Genomic DNA, 22,640 nt, shown 5'->3' on the forward strand with positions numbered 1-22,640 from the left:
ATGGGGATCAGATCAAGATGTCCACACACTTTAAGGCCACAGACCGGAATTCCTTTATTACTTTATTTCAACAGAGAGCTGTCATCATACCAAATGGTTGTGCAATATACTGAGAGGGCAATTTGTACGCCTGAGGCATAATTGCACCCAGGAAAGTGACTTCATCTCTCAGTCATGTACCATATCCTCTAGGTTCATGGAGAAGGGATATGATAAGAGTCTGTTGGATAGTGAAATTGAAAAAGTCCATAATTTGGATAGAAAGGTACTAGTCTCTAACGCACCTAAAGTTGACCAGAATGACTGTAGGGGAATACGGATGATTCTGGACTTCAATATCCAATACAGAAAATTTGAAAGGGTTGTGCAGGAACACTGGCCAATCCTCAAACATGATAGGATTTTGGGTCCATTATTACCCGATCGTCCACAGTTTGTCTATAAAAGAGCACCCTCACTTAGGGAGAAACTGGCCCCCAGGGATTGTCGACGCTCCTATCAATTGTGAAAATCGGGTTTTTAATTTTTTGACTGTCTTTCATGCATAAGGTGGTTATCCAGCCTGCAGACAAGCCAAAAAGAATATTAAGAAACGTAAGGAATTTGTGGCAGCAACTACTGGGAAAAGTTACAAAATCAAGGACTTGATTACTTGTTATACAACTGGAGTGGTTTATGCACTACAGTGTGAGTGTGGCCTCCAATACATTGGGAGGACCTCCAGATTTCTCCATGTGAGGATTGGAGAACATGTTACTAATATCAAAAAGGGTCTAGTTACGCACAATGTTGCGAACCATTGGCGTGGAGGCAATTTCATTAGGTAGCTTAGCCGACGCAAATCTTTTTGGGTCTATGAATTTAAGGTTGGGGTCCCTTTGGGGTTGAACGTTGAGTTCGTCCTAAATTGTTTTATTTCTGATCATTAAAATATCCCTCTTCTTCTTTTTTTCATTTAATTTTTTTCTATTTTATCTAGTTGGGTTTCTAGTGTCAATTTATATTGAGTGTGTATTTTATTGTTTACATTTTATGATATGTGTCTCTGTAAACAGGTTAGGTGGTTGTGCTGATGTCTATTTCATTTAATTCATTTGAGGGTGATGCCTCCATATTGGGTCTTTGGCCCTTTAAGGGTTTAGAGGATGTTTATTTATGGGGATTGTTTGTCCCTGGGGACCGGGTCTTATACTGTTCCATACTTTTCAGTTGTTGTCCTTTGTGCCCATTTATGACAATACCGATTTATGCAGAGTTCCCCTTTAATATCTCCTTTTTTGTTTTATTTATTCGATTTTAATAACCAGTGTGGATCTATTATGTCCTGTTATTCTGTTTTTTTGAGAGGTATGTACCACTATATTTGTATTTATCCTTTTTTTAAGCCCAATGATTGGCACCTTTTTAGCATCCTAATATGTGCTAAATCCATGTGCATTTTTATCTGATGCCTCCCAGTGGCTTTTTGAGTCCCCTTGTTGTCTGTCCCCTGTGTCATGTAGTGTTTTACTTCAGACCAGAGGGCAGTCTTCACATTGACTGTCGATGTAGCGTCACGTCTCCATGGCAGCCGATGCTCCAGGATGTACTTTTATTCCCTAGTTCCCTTACAGTTTACTCTACTGTCTGAATGATGCAGAGGCGGTGGGCGGGACTGGACAGTGTGATGCCTTTGCTTCTTTTGGGGATGGCAGGTCATGTGGTCACGTGTCCTTCTTGTCATGTGACGTGCTGGCTGCGCCACCCCCTGTGACGTGGCTGTGGAGGGCGGCATGTTTTTCCTTCTGACAGCCGCCATTGTACTCAGTGGGATGGTGATGGGGGTAGGTAATTGAACAGGAAGGTGAGTGCTGGCCACTCATAAGGCCTGTTTTATTCTGCATATGACCTCTGGCTATTATTAGCAGCACCTGTGATGGGGAGCCTCTGGCCGGGAGTGGGCGGGGCTTTTTTTTAATGAACCAGGAAATGAATTTATAAATTGAGCACTGACACATGGAACCCTTATCATATTCGCTGAGGAAGTCCTTACTCACGGAAGATACACGTGCGGGGGGCCTTGTGATGTCAGGACAGCCACCTACCTGGTTTTTATATGTGTATACTACATGACTTCAATGGCTCACAGTGCCGTGTTTGAGAGTAGTTCATCTTTTTTAATAAATTAGTGTTGTTTATGCAAATGGAGAGCACTATGTATTTTCTTTGCATTTTTACACGAACAAATGCATGTCTATGCGCGAGTCTGGATGCCATTTATTGATTGAGGAGACTGTGTGAAGGACCATACAGTATGTGAATACATCCCCTCTTATCTTTATAATTACCCTTGTTAAGGGACTTCTTAAATGACCTTCTGTTCGTTCACAGGTCTATTCGTTAAGGTGATCGGCCTGTATTTCTGGTTAAGGAGACACTGAAATGGATGCACAGTGACTGTTTCAAGCACCCTGTTCACTGCCTAAGGAGTTTTCTTACTCTTCCTGCTGTCCCTTTCCCACTTCTTGGCCTCAACACGCTATATCTTTGGACTTGTTCATATGATTTTATTTTAGCGCTGCACTGCTTTTTATAGACCCTTATTCTAAATAAGGGTTTGGTATAGATCGGGCATCACTAAATGGCGGACCGCGGGCCAAATGCGGACCGCCTCACTCTCTTATGCGGCCCGCCGCGGTACCGCCATTTAGCAGCCTTTTCTTTCCCCTGCCGTCTCTGTAATCCTCACACAGAGCCGACAGGAGGAGGCGAGACAGTTCTGGATGCAGGGCGGAGTTGCCGGAGGTAAACAAGCAGGTGATTGGCTGCTAGGATGAAGGGCAGTCTTAGCAACCAATCATCATCTTACAACACCCGCCCTCCATCGGAGATATGCTGTGCCTCCCTCCGATCTTCAGTCTATGCAAGGTGAGTGAGGGGGCAAAGTTGCAGTGGCTCTGTAGTTCCCTCACTGCGGGGGGGGGCCCCCAGGAGACCGGGATATCGCTCCATTGTTGCTGGCTGCAGTTATGAGCAGAGAGCGTCTACTCTCTGTCACACTGCCAAGACCTCGCACTGACAGCCCACCCCCCTCCTCCTCCGGACACTCAGACAGGAGAGGAGATAGAGAGAGCAGGAGCTTCTCCCCCTGTGTGCACCAGCAGCCCCGCCCACATCCAATCCCTGGCAGCTCCGTGCCTTGCAAAGGGAAAGTTCAGCAGCCTGCAGCTAGATAGATAGTGGATGAAAGATTGCAACCCTCCACAACAGGGGATCCACAGCTCTCCAGGACAGCCTTTCTTCCTTCCTTCAAACCTCTCGGTGATTGAAAAGAAAGCAGCTCACAGGTGGGTCAGTCATGAAGAGAGAGTTTGTTGTCACCTCTAGTGCCCCTCTACCAACACAGCAGCCTGCTGGGATTTCCCTGGTATGGTGCACTACAAGCCCCAGCATGCTCTGTCAGCCTATGTGTATGTATAGCACAGGTGAGTAGGCCTGCTTGCTGACCACAGTGGCAGAACTCCACTGCCCAAGTCAATGGCAGCTGGTGCTCAAATAAACTGAAAAAAAAACCCCATCAATTGCAGCCTCACTGTACCATCAAACGCAGCCAATGTGCCCCATCAAAGGCTCCCACTGTGCCCCATCAAAGGCTCCCACTGTGCCCCATCAAACGCTCCCACTGTGCCCCATCAAACGCTCCCACTGTGCCCCATTAAACGCTCCCACTGTGCCCATTGAATGCTCCCACTGTGCCCATCGAATGCTCCCACTGTGCCCCCCCTACCGCTGTCTGCCCGGCACTTACCCTGTCTCAGTAGGGCAGACAGCGGGCGGGTGGGCACAATGCTGTGCCCCATCAAATGCTCCCACTGTGCCCATCGAATGCTCCCACTGTGCCCATCGAATGCTCCCACTGTGCCCATCGAATGCTCCCACTGTGCCCCTCTACTGCTGTCTGCCCGGCACTTACCCTGTCTCAGTAGGGCAGACGGCGGGCGGGTGGGCACAATGCCCCCCGCCATTTAGCAGCCTTTTCTTCCCCCTGCCGTCTCTGTAATCCTCACACAGAGCCGACAGCAGGAGGCGGGACAGTTCTGGATGGAGGGGGGGCAGCAGTGGTTTCCTCCATGCTACCTTATATTCATTCTCTTTTCTAACACAGCTGGGGGAACTGCGAGTGCCAAGAATAGGGGGTGTCGGCGGCGGCCATTGATAGATTCATGCATTGCATGAATCTATCTATTGGTGATAGAGGGGGGTGGTTGGAGAGAGGGGGCAGCGACCGAGCGCACCACCACTGACCCAAGCCTCCATCTATGATGGAGGCTTTCTCTTATCTCGCCAGCCTCTGAGCACACCAATGTAAGGGAGAGCTCCGTGGACTGTAATGTAAAGGGGGATTCTGATATAAGTGAGGGCTTTGGTGAGTAGAGACCCCCTTATATCGCTTCCCAGAGCACCCCTTACATCAGAGTTCCCCTTTATATTACAATCCACAGAGCTCCCCCTTAGGGCCCTTTCACATGGGACAAAACGGACACCATGATCATTGGAAAGGGCCCCGGGACCAGAGATCAGGGGGGCCTTTATGGTTCCCTGCACCGGGGCCCAGATGGTTGTAGCTATGCCTCTGAGTTACAGGGAGTGAGGACACTAGTCTGGAAAGCGGAAAAAGCTAACTCGCTGAGGACATTAAAGTGGAGTTGTTGAGGGCTGTCATGTGGTGGGCTGAGGACATTAGGGTGGGGGGGAGGGAGGCTGAGCGGACTGTGATGTATGGGGGGAGATGTGGATATTACAGGGTGGGAGATGTGGACATGACAGGGGGGAGGCTGAGGACTGTGATGTGGGGGCAATGAGGACAGTAATGTGAAGGGGGCTGAAGATAGTAATGAGGGGGGATAATGTAAATTGGGGCAAAGGACAGTACTGGCGGGGGGGGTTAGTGTCAAGGAAGTCTGAGAACATTACTGTGGAGGGGGGAGATATAAAGGAGGACCTGAGGACACTCCTCAAGAGGGCTCTGATATGCACTGGGGACTGAGGATGCTGATGTAAGAATGGGTTCAGATCTGTACATGTGAATGAGGTGCACATGTCGTGGGTAGGTCAGCTCTTTTTAATGGGCTGCACTGCCCGCAAAAAAACTGGAGAAAGACGTCCTTGACGTCTTTTCCAAAATAGTGCGGCAGCAACATGCGGTTTGGCACATGCGAAAAGGCGCCACAGGTAACGACATGATGTTCGGACCCCTGCTGGAAGAAAATTTTGCTGACCGGACCTCAGTGAATTTTAATTCATTACCCCTGGTATAGATGCTAATGGGACCACACATAAAAAAAAGGCATGGAGATCCCCCTATGAATATATATATATACATACCAGACTCGTATTATTGATGAGGGTCTGTGAGGGTCTGGTATAGATATTAAGGAGGACCCACACATTAATACAAAAAAATGGTGTGGGTTCCCCAAGTCCATATCAGAACATTTGGGTCTGGTATTAATGGTAAGTAGGAACCCCATGTAAAAACAAGAAAAAAAGTGAGGTCTCTCCTCAAAACCACACTCTTATCCAACCATGCAGCCTGGCTGGCCAGAAAATGTGGGGACAAGCATGCAGTTCTCCCTCCTGAACCATACTAGGCCATATGCCTTCAGCATGGGGGGGGTTGGAAATGAGGGGCGCACTGGCAGAAAACTCTTTCCATGTGTCGACAGGACAAGGGCCTCTTCCACACAACCTTGGCCTAGTGGTTGTGGTGGTATGTGAGCAGGGACCTTATTAGAATTTTGAAGCCTATATAAAGAACAGATCGTGACCCTTCTACAATATTCTTTCAGAATTCTACCCTGTCACCTGATTTCCCCCTCCAAGAAAAAAACATTTGCCTGGTATGACTGTAGTGCATGTGGAGATGCTGTAAATAAGCTGTAGGACACATATCAGCAGCATTCAAATGTTAAAATCCTTGCCGGAGCATGAGTTTTGACTGAACATTGGCTGTTCGCCACATCCGAATATGCAGGGTGTTCAGCAGGTGTTCGCCCTGCCCCCACCCTGATTGGACAAAGCTTTCTCATGTTCGACTCCCATAGACTTAAATGGAATTTGCTGTTCAGGGCAGAACTTTCCCCCTGTTCGGGAGTTCTGCTGCAAAGCAAACAGGGGGTTGTTCAGCCCATCTCTACTCCTGAATATGGGGATACTACATGTATCAGACTTTTTTCTCTGCTAAGACTCATACAGGGGCCTAAAAATCAAGAAGCCCCTTCGGGCTTTCAAGGGGTATACATTTTGTATCTGATTTCCTGACTACTTATCACATTTCTGGAGGCCCTGAAGTGCCAGAACAATGACATTGTTTTGCAAACTAGGCCCTCTAACATATTATAGGCATGGTGAGTCTTTTGAAGATCATATTTTGTGAAGTGAAGAAAGAAAATAAATTTGTCTTTTTTTTTTTTACACTCAGCTTTTAATGAATACGATTTCTCACACACAGTAAGGGCATACTTAGAATTATGAGGATACCACATATGTGAGACACTCGCAGCTTAGTCACATAAAAGGGCCCCAAATCCAAGGAACATCCTAAAGGAACACTAAAGGTTTGTTTTTTATTATATCAATTGATTGCTGTAAGCTAGAGCATTTAAATATCACTTACCTCGTTTTTCTTTTTGACCTCCAAAATACAGTAATCCAGGTTTGAAAATGCCATTTCCTGTCACTCCTCTTCTTGCTTTCCACCAGCATCTGAGCTGTTTTGCATGGTGGAAAGCAGACTGTGCTCACCCCCTCCCTATGACTACAGCCCTGCGTGAAGATGCTCTCTTATCCCTCACAGGCATGGAGGCTAAGCCTAATGGGAACTGTAGTTCCCATTAGGCCGTGATGTAGCAAGAATGAATGCACACCGCAAACCAGGAAGTCAGTGAGAATAATGATTCAGGAGTGACGGAGGTGAATAAAACCGCTCGATTTCAACAGGTATCAAACTAGTTATAATGCAAAACATTACTTTTTACTTTATGAGCTACTGTCAGACTTTAATTTAAGAGGAAAATATTTTTGTCTTTACAACCCCTTTAAGCTTTCTAGGCACATGAATCTTATTTCCTGACTAGGTATTGATGTTTGGCGGCCCTGAGATGTCAGTACAGGAGAAATACTCACAAAATTACCACATTTTGGAAAGTCCACAGATATTTTTTTAAGACTATTGGTAAGTCTTTTGAAGATTTTTTTCTCTGCCAACAGTTTTTGGAAGATTTAAAAATATTTTTTTCTTTTTTTTAAATCATCACAGAGTTTTGCTGTTTTTTCAGCACCTTATACTCCTTCACAATCTCCTATACAGACTTGGAATTATTTGATTTCCTATAAAACTAGTGGATTTCTCCTAAACTGACTACAGAGAAAATAGAGGCCCTGGATGCACCCCTCTCGGACAAGGAAATTGATACAGCTGTGTCACGATTTTCCCATGCCAAGGTCCCAAGCAACACAGATTTGCCTGAATCATATAGAACAATTTCCTTACTACATGTTGATATTAAGATCTTGGCTAAGATTTTTGCCATTTGCTTAAATCAGGTCATCCTCTCCCTACTACACCTTGACCAAACGGTATTTATGCCTGGCAAAAATACTGCTTTTAACACTAGACAGTTCTTTATGAAATTTATTTGTCTCAGTGGAGTTGAGCTAACCTTGGCAATGCATGAGAAACTTTGGCTTCGGATCATATTTGAAAACATGGGTGAAGCTTCTGTATCAGGCCAGGGTGTCAGTAAATGGTTGGGTCTCTGACCCATTTCTCCTTCACCGGGGAACTTGCCAAGATTGTTCCCTCTCTCCTCTCCTTTACACCCTGGGCACATAAAACCTTGCAATCTCCCTTAGGACCAATATATTAAGGACATTATTTCACTTTTTTGTTCATGCAGACACTGAGAGTCACTATTGGTGTATATATCCTTCAAATGTATAGTTAGTTTGTATTTTTATACTTTTTTTATCTGTTAATATGGCAGTTAAAGCTTCAAGTGAAGTTTAGAGGGAGTGTAAGCATCTCATTTCCTTCTATTCAAGTCTATGGTAATGCACCATAAACACACCGACATGTGTTTGCAGTGAGTTTGCAATGTGTGTGCACGCTAACACTAGTTTGAGTTGATTTTGAACCCCTCTCATGAAGCTCCCACCTAGAGCTGAAAGACACATTGTGTGGGATCAGCATATCAGGGCACTAAGTCCTAGGATAGTATTGTCCTATATTTTTATTATTTACTAATCCAAACTCAGAGGGACCAATGGCAAATATAACCTATGTTTGTTTACTGGTTGTAAAACTTAAAATGAAATATTATGGTATGTCTTGGTCACCTATATATTTTTGAAAATGCAATTGCTAAACATACGTACATACAAACATTCCCAGTGAAAGTGCATGTACATTTGGTCTGTGCAAATAGGGTAAAAGACAAATGTTATTAGGCATTTATTTTAGACTGAAAATGCCACATTTGTCTACTAGATAGAGCAAAGTATCATAGCAACCTCTTATAATACTTAGCTCTGTCTAGTGGGCAAATGCAGTATTTTCTATTTAAAATCAATGCTTTACACTCAAAAGGCAATAGATGTAGCCTAATAACATTCAATGTTTGTCCCATTTGCAGAAAACAAATGGTTTTTTAATTTTTTCACAAATCAATCCAATAGAGAACATTTTAATATGTAATGAAAAAAATACCTGAAATCAAATCCAGCTCTTTTACCACTTTCTGGTACTCCAGGATCTGGACACATATCTGTAGCTGTTGGTACACCTCCTTGACTCACTGTAAAAAAATAAATAATAATATGTATATATATATAATATATTAAGATATAATCATTGGCTAATAAAATTAAAAGTAATGAATGTAGCTGAATTGTGTATTTCACAACCCAACATTAACTCTATAAACAATGTTTCAGACCCACCTCCCTCCTCTCCGACTTGCAAGAAACTGATACACCAAAAGCAATTAATTTCAAAATTGCCTAGCATATTGTGATTAACTGATCACTCTGGGCCAGATTCACAAAGAGATACGACGGCGGATCTCCTGATCCACCGTCGTATCTCTGAGATCCGACGGTCAGATCTATGCGACTGATTCATAAGAATCAGTTCCGCATAGATCTCCCTTAGATCCGACTGGTGTAAGTGACTTACACCGTCGGATCTTAGGCTGCAATCTCCCGCCGGCCGCTAGGTGTCGCCTCGGTCTTTTACGCGTCGGATATGCAAATGAGGAAAACCGCCGATTCAGAAACGAACGTCCGCCGCTTTTTACGTCGTTTGCGTTCGGCTTTTTCCGGCGGACAGTTACCCCTGCTATATGAGGGGTAGCTAATGTTAAGTATGGCCATCGTTCCCGCGCCGAGTTTCAAATTTTTGCCGCCGAAAACAATGACGTCCTAGCGACGTCATTTGGAGCATGCACACTGTGAAATTTCGCCGGCGGCGCATGCACAGTTAAATCGGCGCGGGAACGCGCCTGATTTAAATTGTACACTGCCCCTAGCCGCGGAATTTGAATTCCGCCGGGGGAGTTACGATCCGACGGTGCAATTTTTGAGGTAAGTGCTTTGTGAATACTGCACTAGCCTCGCTAAATTGCACCGGCGGATCGTAAATCACATAGATTACGCGGATCTAAAGATCTGCTAATCTATGTGAATCTAGCCCCCTGAGTTTATTTATGACAATTTATCTGAGGTGAACCACAAAATTCATGGATTTTAGAAAACTGGAATTAAAGGACTGTCAACCAAATATCTGGAGAATTGGTTCACATATATTCAGTTGCATTAAAACAATCTTATTGAAAATTATCAGATTTTCATGATCTTCCTCAGTCTACTGTAGTGTAACTGTGTAGTTAAACTGTAACTCATTTATGATCAGATTCATTTAAAAAAGCTATTAATAGTTGGCAACATAAATGGTAACCAAACATGAATTTTGAAACAGTATACTGTATTTTAAATAATAAAATGAAATGATGCAGGACACTTCTGTAGGTAACATTACTTGTGTATATACTGTATAAATGTTGCTTTATAATTTATTGATAATGTACTTGGACACTTCAACCAAGGCAACATTAAAACGTTTACATTTCCTACTTACAATTCAAATTGTAATGTTCCAAATCCACATACTGTAAGTACACACAATGCAATTAGGCCAGTTTTGCCAAAAACCTGTCTCCTGATTTTATTTTTGTGTACACTTTTTGGTGAATGGGAATGGGGTACTATGTACCCCTTCCTATTCACATAGGGAGGGGAGGGATATGGGGGCCTCCTTGTTAAAGGGGGCTTCCAGATTCTGATAAGTAAATCGTTTGTAAATCACCTTCTACACATTGGTTTTCATCTGTCTCTTGATGTAAACCTCTATGTCGTCCCTTATACACAACCAAAAAAACAAACTTCCTTCCTGCCCACCCTTCACTTCCCCACCATTATCATTCCCCCTTTCCCCTTCCCCTTACTTTCACCTCATTCCACCTTCCCCTCTTTAATGAAAAAAAACCTTTCCTTTGTCAAATAAACAATCAATTTATTTAATACTTTGTTGGTTAGATTCCAGTTGAATATTTTTTCGGGTACTGATTGGCTTGCACATGTGCATTATCCAGTGATGGTAACTCCTTCTGTTTGATATCGAGTCGCAGGCAAAAAGATCTTCATATGGGTGAGTGATGGGTGATGAGCGGTTGGTGTGGCAGTCGACAGTGTATTTTATGTTATTGTGTTGTATAAACAGATATTGTAATATTCTTTTGTTCTATGCAGTGTTACATCTAATTGTCTTTAAAACATCCCCTGAGGAAGCCATGAATGGTGAAACATGTCGGGACAATCACTCCAATGTTATTTTTGAGTGACTAATTTCCATCTGTTTTGAAGTCAAGCTATTCTTCTGTATTAGTGCACATAAAGCATAGCCAACCTTTTAACTACCGTATTTAACGGGGTATAGCGCGCGCCCGCGTATAGCGCGCACCCCTAAACTTGACCCGGATTCCTGTGAAAAAAAGATTTTTTGTACTTACAGTTTTGGTGTCTTCCACGGCGTCCATCCGCGGCCTCGTCGGGTCCGGCGTCCGTCTGCGGCTTCGGGTGTCCTCTTCGTCGGGTCCAGCGTCCTTCTGCGACGTCCTCACGTCCTCCCCGCTCGTTTACCGTGCCGAGTTTGAATACTGCGCCGACATATACCGAGCACAGTACACTCGTGTATCGTCGGGCAGGCTCGGCTACTCTCGTGGTGACGTCCTGTACGTCCAGGACATCAGCGCGAGAGGCGCCGAAACTGCCCGAAGATACACGAGTGTACTGCGCTCGGTATATGCCGGCGCAGTATTCAAATTCAGCGCGGGAAAGCGGGTATCGGCATATACCGCGCACCCACGATTTTGCCCTGATTTTCAGGGCAAAATAGTGCGCGGTATACGCTGATAAATGCGATATGTCTTGTATATAGTAATAAAATCGTTGTTATTTTATACTATTGTAGTATATAAATTACTTCTCTTTGCTGGCACCCCTAAAAATCCCACCACAAACGTTCCTTGTTCATTTTCATTGTGCTTTATTTTTTTCATGTATGGGGGTTTGGAAATAATTGTCTCACTGGGATCCAAGCACTTTATACTAACCTACTCACGTTTATAAAATACTCTGCCTTCCAGTCAAATACCTTTCCAATCCATTGTGGAGCTAGACAGGTTTCTATCTCTCTTACTTTTTGTCTTATCAATTTAATCCTTGGAACATCTCATTTGTCAATCCCCTGATATTTTGGGCCTTAACACAGCCAACTACCACCACAAATTATGTTCGCTCATGATGTGGACATTTTCCTCACAAAACCCATTCTATTCCTTTGCAACCTATTTAATCCACTGCCTAATTTTGCCCCAGTCTCAGGACTCCATGTCAACAGTGAAAGATCTAAAGTTTTGAATATACAGTGGATATATAAAAGAATCCCCCCCTTTGAAATAATCACATTTTGTTGCTTTGCAGCTTGAAATGAAGACAGACACGGTTTTTGTTTTATCCACTTGTATTTACTAGCGCAACTTATAACATCTAAGTGAAAGATATAATACCAATACATCAGAAAATAAAATAAAAATCCCCATTATGCTAGTATTTTGTTGAACCACCTTTAATTACAAGCTTTATTCTGTTGGGATTTGTCTTTAGTAACTTTGCACACCCAGACTTTGCAATATTTGTTCACTCTTCTTTTCAGAACTGCTCAAGTTCAGTTAAATTTTTTTTTAACTCAATAGATTTTTATTGGTAATTGAATTGTCATACATTTCAACATTGCATGTGCCATACAGTTTTTACATATGTTCTTTACGGATGAGGAACATTAAGAGCTTTCCATTACAGAACACGTAGTACCTCTATCCGTTGTGATCATTGTCAGGAAGCACATGATATAACATACATGTATTAACATACAAAAATAGAGCAGGTTTTCCTTCTGCCCTGTGTTCGTGGGTCGAACTTTCAACATCTTAAATGAACATACAAGGCTTTAAAGGATCTTTGCATAGTTCCTGTTGAAGGGTAGGGCGGGTCCCCTCCCGGGGCACCCCTTTCGGGAACTATACTGTGTCCCGGTGAGGACCCCCCCCCCCTCCCGGGGGAACCAGGAGTAATACCCATTACTGTGTGGCCAGTCACTGCGTCTGGTTAGTCAAAGAGGAGAAGAAAGTGTTTCGTTTAGTCCTGGTGATCCTACCCAGTCAGTCCATAGTTGCCATTTCTTGAGGTTTTGTGTCTTATTGCCGTGGCGGAGTGCTAGGGTGGTTTCATATATAAAATGGGTATGTGTGGTGTGTACCACGTCACTGAGCGTAGGAGGGTCTGGGTCTTTCCATTTTCTAGTGATGTTAAGGCGTGCTGCTAAGAGGATATGCATTGTGATCATCCTTGATGGGGTAGGGACACGTTCTATGTTCAGTGAAAGGAGCGCCACGGCCGGTTGTCTGTCCAAAGACATCTTTGTGACGTCCTTGAGGAGTTTGAATACTAAGGTCCAATAGTGGTCTAGTTTCGGGCATCCCCAAAGTGTGTGTAGTAGATCACCCTTCAGGCCGCATTTCCTCCAACAGGTATTGTCACGTGTGGGGTCGAATTTGGAGATTCTGTCAGGGGTAATATACCAGCGGTAGGTCAGTTTGAATGCCAGTTCCCACAGGGTGGAACAGCACGTGGCTTTGTACGTGGATTGGCCTGCTTTTTCCCATTGTGCCAAGGAAAATTCTTGTCCTAGGTCTTTTTCCCACTTAATTATTGCATTGCAGCTGGTGAACGTGGTTTTGGAGCCGAGCAGAGTGTAAAAGATTGAGATTCCCTTTTTGTGGACCGAAGGGGATCTGTAATAGATCCACGCTTTTTGAGGGAGAGAGCAAGTCCACGTGGCTACTGAGAGGAGACAGTGTCGGGTACGGAGATAGAGGAACTGGTCAGATTCTGGGATGCGGAATTGTGTTTGAAGGACTGGGAAAGACTTCATGTCGTTACTTGTTATCAGATCGGAGATATGGGTTATCCCCAGTGCCTTCCAGCGAGAGTAGGAAGTGGACACCATAAATATCTGTAGTGTTTCTATTGGGATAGGTAGTGTGGATTGTATGTCGTGGGTCGTGAGTGAGCGTGTGAGTTGGTACCAGGCCGATAGGGTCGCGTAGACGGTAGGGGACATAAGGGGGGGGGGTTTCGCCCCCAGTGCGGTGGCAAAAAGCCAGGCTGGTAGACTATGATGCGGGACCGAAGCTCCTTCTATTTTTCCCCATAGTGTGGAGGGAGGGCCGGGGGCTAACCATTCTTTAGTTTGTGTTAACACAGAGGCTAAATAGTAGTCTCTGAAGTCGACATACCCCATGCCTCCTGCTGAGCGGTGTTTCACCAGTCTGGCATGACTACACCTAGCTTTTTTGTCTTTCCAAACACATTTTGACAGTATCGTTTGCAATGATGTAAAGTATTTACGGGGTATGGGTATGGGAAGTGTCCTGAACAGATACAGTATTTGCGGGAGGTAGAGCATTTTAAATGCTGCCAAGCGGCCCGACCATGAGAGCTCAAAGGATGTCAGCCCGGCGAGATCCGCCTGCCATCTGGATCGAATCGGGAGGAAATTGGTGGCGAATAAGGCCTTAGTGGTGGGAGTTAGCTGAATCCCCAGATATGTAATACTATCTTTGGCCCATACATATGGAACATTGCTGGTTATGTGGTTCTTAGAGGTTTTTCCGATTCCTAGGTCAAGCATGTATGATTTGGTTTCATTCGCTTTGTAGAAGGAAACCTCGCTAAACCAGGCTAGCATCCTCTGGATCTCAGGGAGGGAGCGCTCAGGGTCTGTGACTGAGAGGATCACATCGTCCGCAAATAGACTGATTTTGTGTTCTAATTCTGCTATTTTTACTCCTGAAATGTTTTTATTTGATCGTATAGCTTCTGCTAGGGGTTCCATTACAAGGTTAAATATTAGGGGTGATAGGGGGCATCCTTGTCTCGTTCCATTGGTGATCTGGAAGGGTGTAGAGAGGGCATCCGCCGAGAGTACACGTGCTGAGGGGTTGGAGTAAAGAGCCATAATGGCGTCGTGGATGCTGCCCACTAGGCCAAATTTGGTCAGCGTTGCTGATACGTATCCCCAATGGACCCTGTCGAACGCCTTCTCTGCATCCAGGGAAAGGAGCAGAGAAGGCGTTCCAGTAGTCTCAACATGGTGTATTATGTTTATCATCCGCCGAGTGGCGTCAGATGCCTGTCGCCCTTTGGTGAATCCTGATTGGTCAGGGGAAATGAGCAAGGGGAGAATGTTTTCCAGTCTTTTGGCAATCAGTTTAGCAAAAATTTTTAGGTCCACGTTTAGTAGGGAAATGGGGCGGAAATTTTTCGGGGAGTCGGGGTCTTTACCCGGTTTGGGTAGGGTCACTACTGTGGCTGCAAGCATTTCTGCTGGGAACGAGGCCGCTCCAGTGGCTCTGTTGAACATGTGCTGCATTGTGGGGGCTAGGATGTGTTGGAATTTGTGATAGTATTCCCCTGTGAACCCATCTGGGCCTGGGGATTTGGAGGATGGGAGTTCGTTGATTACTCTAAAGATTTCTTCCGTTGTGAAGGGGCTATTTAGTGTGGTCAGCTGTGTAGGAGTAACTGAGGGTAGATTTACACTCTCCAGGAACTGTCGGATCATGGTCGGGGAAGGTTGGATGGTGGCAGGGTCATCTTTAAGGTTATATAAGCCCTCATAGTAGGTACTAAATGCATTCGCAATCAGTTGGGGTTTAAGAAGTTTTTCACCTGATAGGGGGTGGATTAAGTAGGGGATTTTCGTTTTGGTCCTATGCCCTTTGATTCTGAGGGACATTGCTTTGCTTGCTTTGTTCCCTGTAGAGTAGGATTGTGCTTTAAATATTTTATATGCCTTTTGGTGTTTTTCGAGGAGAATCGCCCGTAGGTCGTGTCGTAAGGTGAATATTTTTGCCTGTAAGTCAGGGGAGGGATTGGATTTGTTAAGGTCTTCCGTAGCAGTCAGAGTCTGAGTGAGGTCATCTATCTGTTTGGTTCTATTTTTCTTTGCTCTTGCTCCCATTTGGATAAAGACCCCTCGGATTACTGCCTTGTGGGCAGTCCACATCACCACCGGGTCAGAGACAGAGGCCTGGTTGAGTTCAAAGTATTCTTCTAATTTTTGTTTAATGATGTTTGAGTAGCTGGGGGTGTTAAGGAGGTAGTTGTTGACCCTCCATATGTAGGGAGTGGAGTGGGAGGTATCGTCAGAGAGAGTGAGACTTATGGGGGCATGATCTGACCAGGTGGTGGTGTGTATTTCTGCGTCTACAACCCTCTGCAGTATCCAGCTATCGGCTAAAAACAGGTCGATCCTTGAGTAGGTGTTGTGACGGGGCGACAGGAACGTGAAGTCCCTCTCGCTCGCGTGACAACACCTCCACACATCATACATGTTATGAGAGGAAATAAATGAGTCCAAAGATGAAGTACAGCGTGGTGGAGCAGCGGTAGAGTCCAACGTGTTATTGGGTACCTTATTGAAATCCCCGCAGATGAGCAGGTGTCCTGTTTGGAATTGTTGTATTGCTTTTATTCTTTTCCTAAGATACGACATTTGGCCTTGGTTCGGCACGTAGATAGACACTAAGGTGTAGTGCACTTTGTTGATTTCACAGTCTAGAAAGATGTATCTACCTTCCGGGTCAGTTACACATTGGTGCAGGAGAAAGGTGACCGAGTCTCTGATGGCTATCATCACTCCCCGCTGTTTCTTGGTGTATTGGGCTTGGAAGACATGTGGAAACTGTTTGTGTGAACATTTGGGGGCAGCGTTCTGGGCAAAGTGGGTCTCCTGGACGCATAATACGTCGCAATTGTGGGTAAGAGCTGATGACCACAGAGAATTTCTTTTTGCTGGGTGGTTTAGACCCTTGGCATTAAGGGAGAGTATTTTAATACCCATGTTCTTGTGTGAGGTAGTGTGGTAATTCAAAGCTTACTTACAGTTCCTTGTGGTGGGTAGGAAGTTGGGCGGGGGTGCCGGAGAAGTGAGTCGACTCCTTGGGCAGGTATCCGGATCTTTTCTGCGTGCTGGAGTGTGGAAAAAGGTGGTAGATGTGGGTTCCCTCAGTGGTTCGATGGGAGCAGTTTGTGCCGTTGGTGCTATTGAGGGAAGCACAGTTCCACTGGTGGAAGAGTCCTGCACAGGTGGGTAAACTCAAAGTAGAGACAGACAAGTAGGAACAAACAAGATAAATGCAAACGTGAGAACAGGTACCAATGAAGGCACAATCAGTGTAGAACAATTTGAGAAGTGTTCCCTTATTAAGGGGACCAGTAGGTGTCAGCTACTAACTGCTCTGTGAGAGCGGCTGACTAAGTATGGGGGAGAGTCTGGTGAGCAGGTGGAGGGTCGCATGACCGAACCGGACTATACTGTCGCTCAGCGTGGTTGTTGTCTTGGGTGCTGCGTTTTGGGTCTCCCTTTTTCAGCTCCAAAGGTGAATGGATTAGGTTGCCCGTTGTATTCTGGAGCGTTGCGGGAGGTTTCTGGTAGGATACCCCAGGCGTGCAGGAGCTTCAAGCCCCCTTCCATGGTGGAGATGGCGTGGGGTATGCCGTTATGTGTGACCAGGATGGTTGCTGGGTGTCGCCATTTGTATATTATCTTGTGGTTGTGGAATGCCTTTGTGATGGTTTTGAGCTGCCTTCTCATCTGGAGTGTGTACTGCGAAAGGTCTGCGTACAGCTGAATGTTGGCGTAGGGCTCTGGTAGCGGTGACATTTCCCTTGCTTTCAGTAGAATCTGCTCTTTCGCCTGGTAGAAATGTACCCTTAGCAGCACGTCCCTTGGGACATCGGCCTCAAGATGGCGGGGTTTAGGGATTCTATGGATCCTGTCAACAGTGAGTTCAATAGGGGTGAGCTCGGGGAGCATGTTAGAGAACAATGCAGTGGCATAGGCATGCAACTCTTTTGGTTGGACTGACTCTGGGACCCCACGGATCTTAAGATTATTGCGCCTGGATCTGTCCTCGAGGTCCGCGAGTTTCGCTTTGATCCAGGACGTGTCCTCTTTTTGTTCAGCATAAGCATCTACTAGTTCGTTTACTGTGTCAGTGCACTCCTCCATTTTGTTCTCTATGAACTGCATTCTATTGTCCATGTGTTTCATCTCTAAAGAGAATGTGTTGATCAGAGATGACAGATTAGTCATGAGGGAGGACTGCAAGGTCATTAACATGTCCTTCATTGTAGTGTCTAGGACTGGTTGTCCTGTGGTTGGAAATTGGGCAATGGAGGACTGTAAGGCTGATATGGCAGATTCATTATGCAGGCCTGTACTCACTGTGACCGCGGCCTGCTCGTGGTTGTTCATCCTCATCCTGGATTTCGCTGGGCTCTGCATCCCTGGGGTAGCAGGTGATGTGTCAGGCGGGAAGGCGTGCTGAGGTAAGTGCATTTCATGTGGCTGTGCTGTGGGGAGATCTGTATAGTCCAGCATCTGCCTCGCTGTACCTCCGCCGGCGCCATCTTGGATTTTTCGGCGCGGCTGGAAGGAGAAGGTCTCCAGCTTCTTTGGGCCGCGATCCTGCGGCCTCTTGCGGGGCATCGTGTCTGCGGGACCCGGGGGAGCCGGGGAGGTGTCCGTGGTGATGGTTGGAGCGGTGAGTGCACCCGATTTTCGCTCGTTGTCCGGTCCGGTTTGCGGAGCTCACAGCTCAGGCGTCCATTCACGTGCGCGCGCAAGCCACGCCCCCAAGTTCAGTTAAATTTGATGGTGACCATTTGTGGACTGCAGTCTTCAAGTCATTCCACAGATTTTCAATGGGGTTTAAGTTTGGGCTCTGTAAAAGCCATGCAAGGACATACACCTTTTTTTTTCTTCAAACACTGTGTGGTCGTTTTTGCTGTGTGCTTTGGGTCATTGTCATGTCATGAACTCTTCAACTCATTTATACTGTTTTAGATAGACTCTTGCAGAATCAAATGCTTGAGGCCTTGCTAGGTAAGATGCCAAATGACTGTTCTAGGACAGAATTCTGCTTGCTCTCCTTTATTTTTACTGCAGTGAAGTAAATCATTGCAACTGGCTGGTAAAAAAAAAACTACAATACATTTTGTAGAATGCAAAGCCTGCATTAACCTTCATTTAAATGAATCACGCTCACCGTCCACCTACTTTGAATTAGGCTGGCTTATGCCGAACAATTTACGTTGCGCTGGCGCAACGTAGGGAGCGAGTGCTTTGTGAATACTGTTCTTGCCTCTCTATGTTACGTTGGCGTAGCGCATATGAGATACGCTACGCCAGCAGAAAGATGCGCCGCTCTATGAGAATCCAGGCCTATGTGTTTCCTTTGGACAAGTATTGGAATCATTTATTTCCCCTTATGCCCTTTTTTTTCTTTCCATGGGTCACCAACCACAAATGCTACTCTACCTACAGTGTTTGCATTCATATTTATTTATTTATATTTGTGAATTAAGTAACAAGGGGTGATATCCTTACTTACATTACTCATCAATGAAGGGGAGGCCTAGATATCTGGGGACCTCGCTTTTCCAAGGGGAAATTCTAGATTCTGCAGAGTCCCACATTCACTAGGTCAGGAATGTGTGCATGAGACCTTTGTCTGCATCAACATGAGGGCAAGGGTCTTTTTCAGGGGGATGGCTTTGGAGGGTCTGGTAAGGCACATCTGAATGTTGAGGTCATATGGCCTAGTAAAGTTCAGAAGTGGGAGTGCATTTTCCTACGTGTTTCTTTTCTGTCCAGCCAGGCAACATGCTTGGATATGGGTTTGGTATTGATTTTGAGGAGGACAGTACACATTTATGTAAATAATATATTTTTTTTCTTTTGGAACAAAATGACTTTGGGTCCCCCAAAGATTCATAAATATAATATAGATGTGGACAAGGGTCTGCACATCTCTGGGGGGTCTACAGGGGACTTATAAGAATCTGAAAGTCTCCTTTAGAATATAAGAGACTCCAGATTTGCTGGCCCCTCTACATGAATGTGTAAGGGGAACATAATACTCCTTATTACTCATTTGAAAAGTACTGAAAATTAAAAATAGCAAAGTAAAACATAGACACTGTAGAAAAAACTCTTGATAAAAAATAAAAGATAAACATTGTTTCCCAATGTAAATTTAACAATCAAATTGTCCAGTAATCTAAATCTGATGTCAATCACAATTGGTGATCCCTGATAACCTCCAAGACCAGCAGTCACACTGAGCTTCTCCTGCTACAACTCCTGTCGCAAACACCAACACCCAGCTGGCTTCTGAATGTACACAAACAGGCTGGGATGTTGGGTGATGTCATTGAGAAAATGTGGTCAGGACCATACTTTGTAAATGAAGCCACCTGGGAAGCTAGTGGGAAACTCATTTTTGTGGTAGTATATGATAGCTGCACTAGCACTGCATCTGTGCTAATTCTAGTGCTGCTGCCATACTAAATTATGACAGACCTTTCAGGCTCTGAAGAAAGGGGTGCGCCCCAGAAACGTCAGGGGTTCCTCTGCCAAAAGGGTATCATTGAATCCTCGGTATCATCAAGTCTTGCTGGCAGGGACCAAGAAGACTGGTCTGACTATTAGACAATGCTGTATTCAAGCTCTCTTTTGTGAGTATAAATAACTTGTTTTAACTTAAAGCGGAGTTCCACCCTATTTTACAACTTATCTGCATTCGTTTTTACACTGCCCCCTTAAATACATTTGGGATGTTTTGTTTTTGTCTTTTAAAAACGCACGTTTTTATCTGTGAGTGTCTTATTCCCCCGCCGCGGCGGAATGGCCCCCCCCCCCCGCCGCATCCAGCGCTGCTATGCCTCCTGGGATATGTGTGTTATCATCCCCAGGCTGGGCTGAACATCGCAGCCGTGGATAAACATCTCGGGGAGCGGGAGGGAGGGAGGGAGGGCAGTGCCGCCCATAGAGGTGGTGTCCTTCCTCTTCTCCCTCTCCAACTCCTCCCCCGTCCTAGCTCCTCCACCCGTCCTAGCACCGCCCCCGTCCTAGCACCGCCCCCGTCCTAGCTCCTCCACCCGTCCGTCACCGCCGCCCCCGTCCTCCTCCCTCCACCACCCGCCCATCTGCAGTCTGTCTCCGATGCACGGAGATACAGATCATCAGGCAGAGAGAGCGAGTCTCTGTCTGATAGATCTGTATGTGAGAGCACCGAGCATAGTACAGCCCCGCCTCCCTGTACAGCCCCGCCTCCCTGTACATAGAAACAGAGCTCTGTACTGTGTGTTACAAGTCTAGTGCAGGGAGGCGGGGCTGTACTATGATCACTGTACTCACATACAGACCAATCAGAGATCTGCTCTGTATGCCTGATCATCTGTACCTCCCCCACTCTGCACTGGGCACTAATGTTGTCACCGCACCAATGTCACGCGCTGACATCACAGCACCAATGTCACGCACTGACATCACAGCACCAATGTCACAGCACTGACATCACAGCACCAATGTCACAGCACTAACATCACCGCACTAATGTCACCGCACTAACATCACCACCGCACTAACATCACCGCACTAACATCACCGCACTAACATCACCGCACTAACATCACCGCACTAACGTCACCGCACTAACGTCACCGCACTAACGTCACCGCACTAACATCACCGCACTAACATCACCGCACTAACATCACCGCACTAACATCACCGCACTAACATCACTAACATCACCGCACTAACATCACCGCACTAACATCAACGCACTCACCGCACTAACATCACTGCACTAACATCAACGCACTCACCGCACTAACATCACTGCACTAACATCGCAGCACTAACATCGCAGCACTAACATCGCAGCACTAACATCACCGCACTAACATCACCGCACTAACATCACCGCACCAATGTCACGCACTGACATCACCGCACCAATGTCACAGCACTAACATCACCGCACTAACATCACCGCACTAACATCACCGCACTAACGTCACAGCACTAATGTCACCACCGCACTAACATCACCGCACTAACATCACAGCACTAACATCGCAGCACTAACATCGCAGCACTAACATCGCAGCACTAACATCGCAGCACTAACACCGCAGCACTAACACCGCAGCACTAACATCGCAGCACTAACATCGCAGCACTACCACCGCAGCACTAACATCACAGCACTGACATCGCAGCACTAACATCACCGCACTAACATCACCGCACTAACATCGCAGCACTAACATGGCTGCACTAACATCACCGCACTAACATCGCCGCACTAACATCGCCGCACTAACATCACCGCACTAACATCACCGCACTAACATCACTAACATCACCGCACTAACATCACCGCACTAACATCACCGCACTAACATCACCGCACTCACCGCACTAACATCACCGCACTAACATCGCAGCACTAACATCGCCGCACTAACATCGCCGCACTAACATCACCGCACTAACATCGCAGCACTAACATCGCAGCACTAACATCGCCGCACTAACATCGCCGCACTAACATCGCCGCACTAACATCACCGCACTAACATCACTAACATCACCGCACTAACATCACCGCACTAACATCACCGCACTCACCGCACTAACATCACCGCACTAACATCGCAGCACTAACATCGCAGCACTAACATCGCAGCACTAACATCGCCGCACTAACATCACCGCACTAACATCACCGCACTAACATCACCGCACTAACGTCACCGCACTAACGTCACCACACTAAAATCACCGCACTAACATCACCGCACTAACATCACCGCACTAACATCACCGCACTAACATCAACGCACTCACCGCACTAACATCACTGCACTAACATCAACGCACTCACCGCACTAACATCACTGCACTAACATCGCAGCACTAACATCGCAGCACTAACATCGCAGCACTAACATCACTGCACTAACATCACCGCACTAACATCACCGCACTAACATCGCAGCACTAACGTCACCGCACTAACGTCACCGCACTAACATCACCGCACTAACATCACCGCACTAACATC

The 22,640-nt window shown here is 45.8% G+C and overlaps 1 protein-coding gene across 1 annotated transcript in view; it reads right to left on the minus strand.

Annotated features, from left to right (window-relative positions):
* Window positions 1-22,640, minus strand: part of CSMD1 (CUB and Sushi multiple domains 1) — an 833,985-nt gene that overhangs the window by 735,196 nt on the left and 76,149 nt on the right. The window contains exon 3 of the mRNA XM_040349812.1: window positions 8,747-8,834. Within this exon, the coding sequence (XP_040205746.1) occupies window positions 8,747-8,834 (88 nt within the window). The remainder of the gene's footprint in view (window positions 1-8,746; window positions 8,835-22,640) is intronic.

This window comes from Rana temporaria, chromosome 4 (assembly GCF_905171775.1).
Source record: "Rana temporaria chromosome 4, aRanTem1.1, whole genome shotgun sequence".
Classification (NCBI taxonomy): domain Eukaryota; kingdom Metazoa; phylum Chordata; class Amphibia; order Anura; family Ranidae; genus Rana; species Rana temporaria.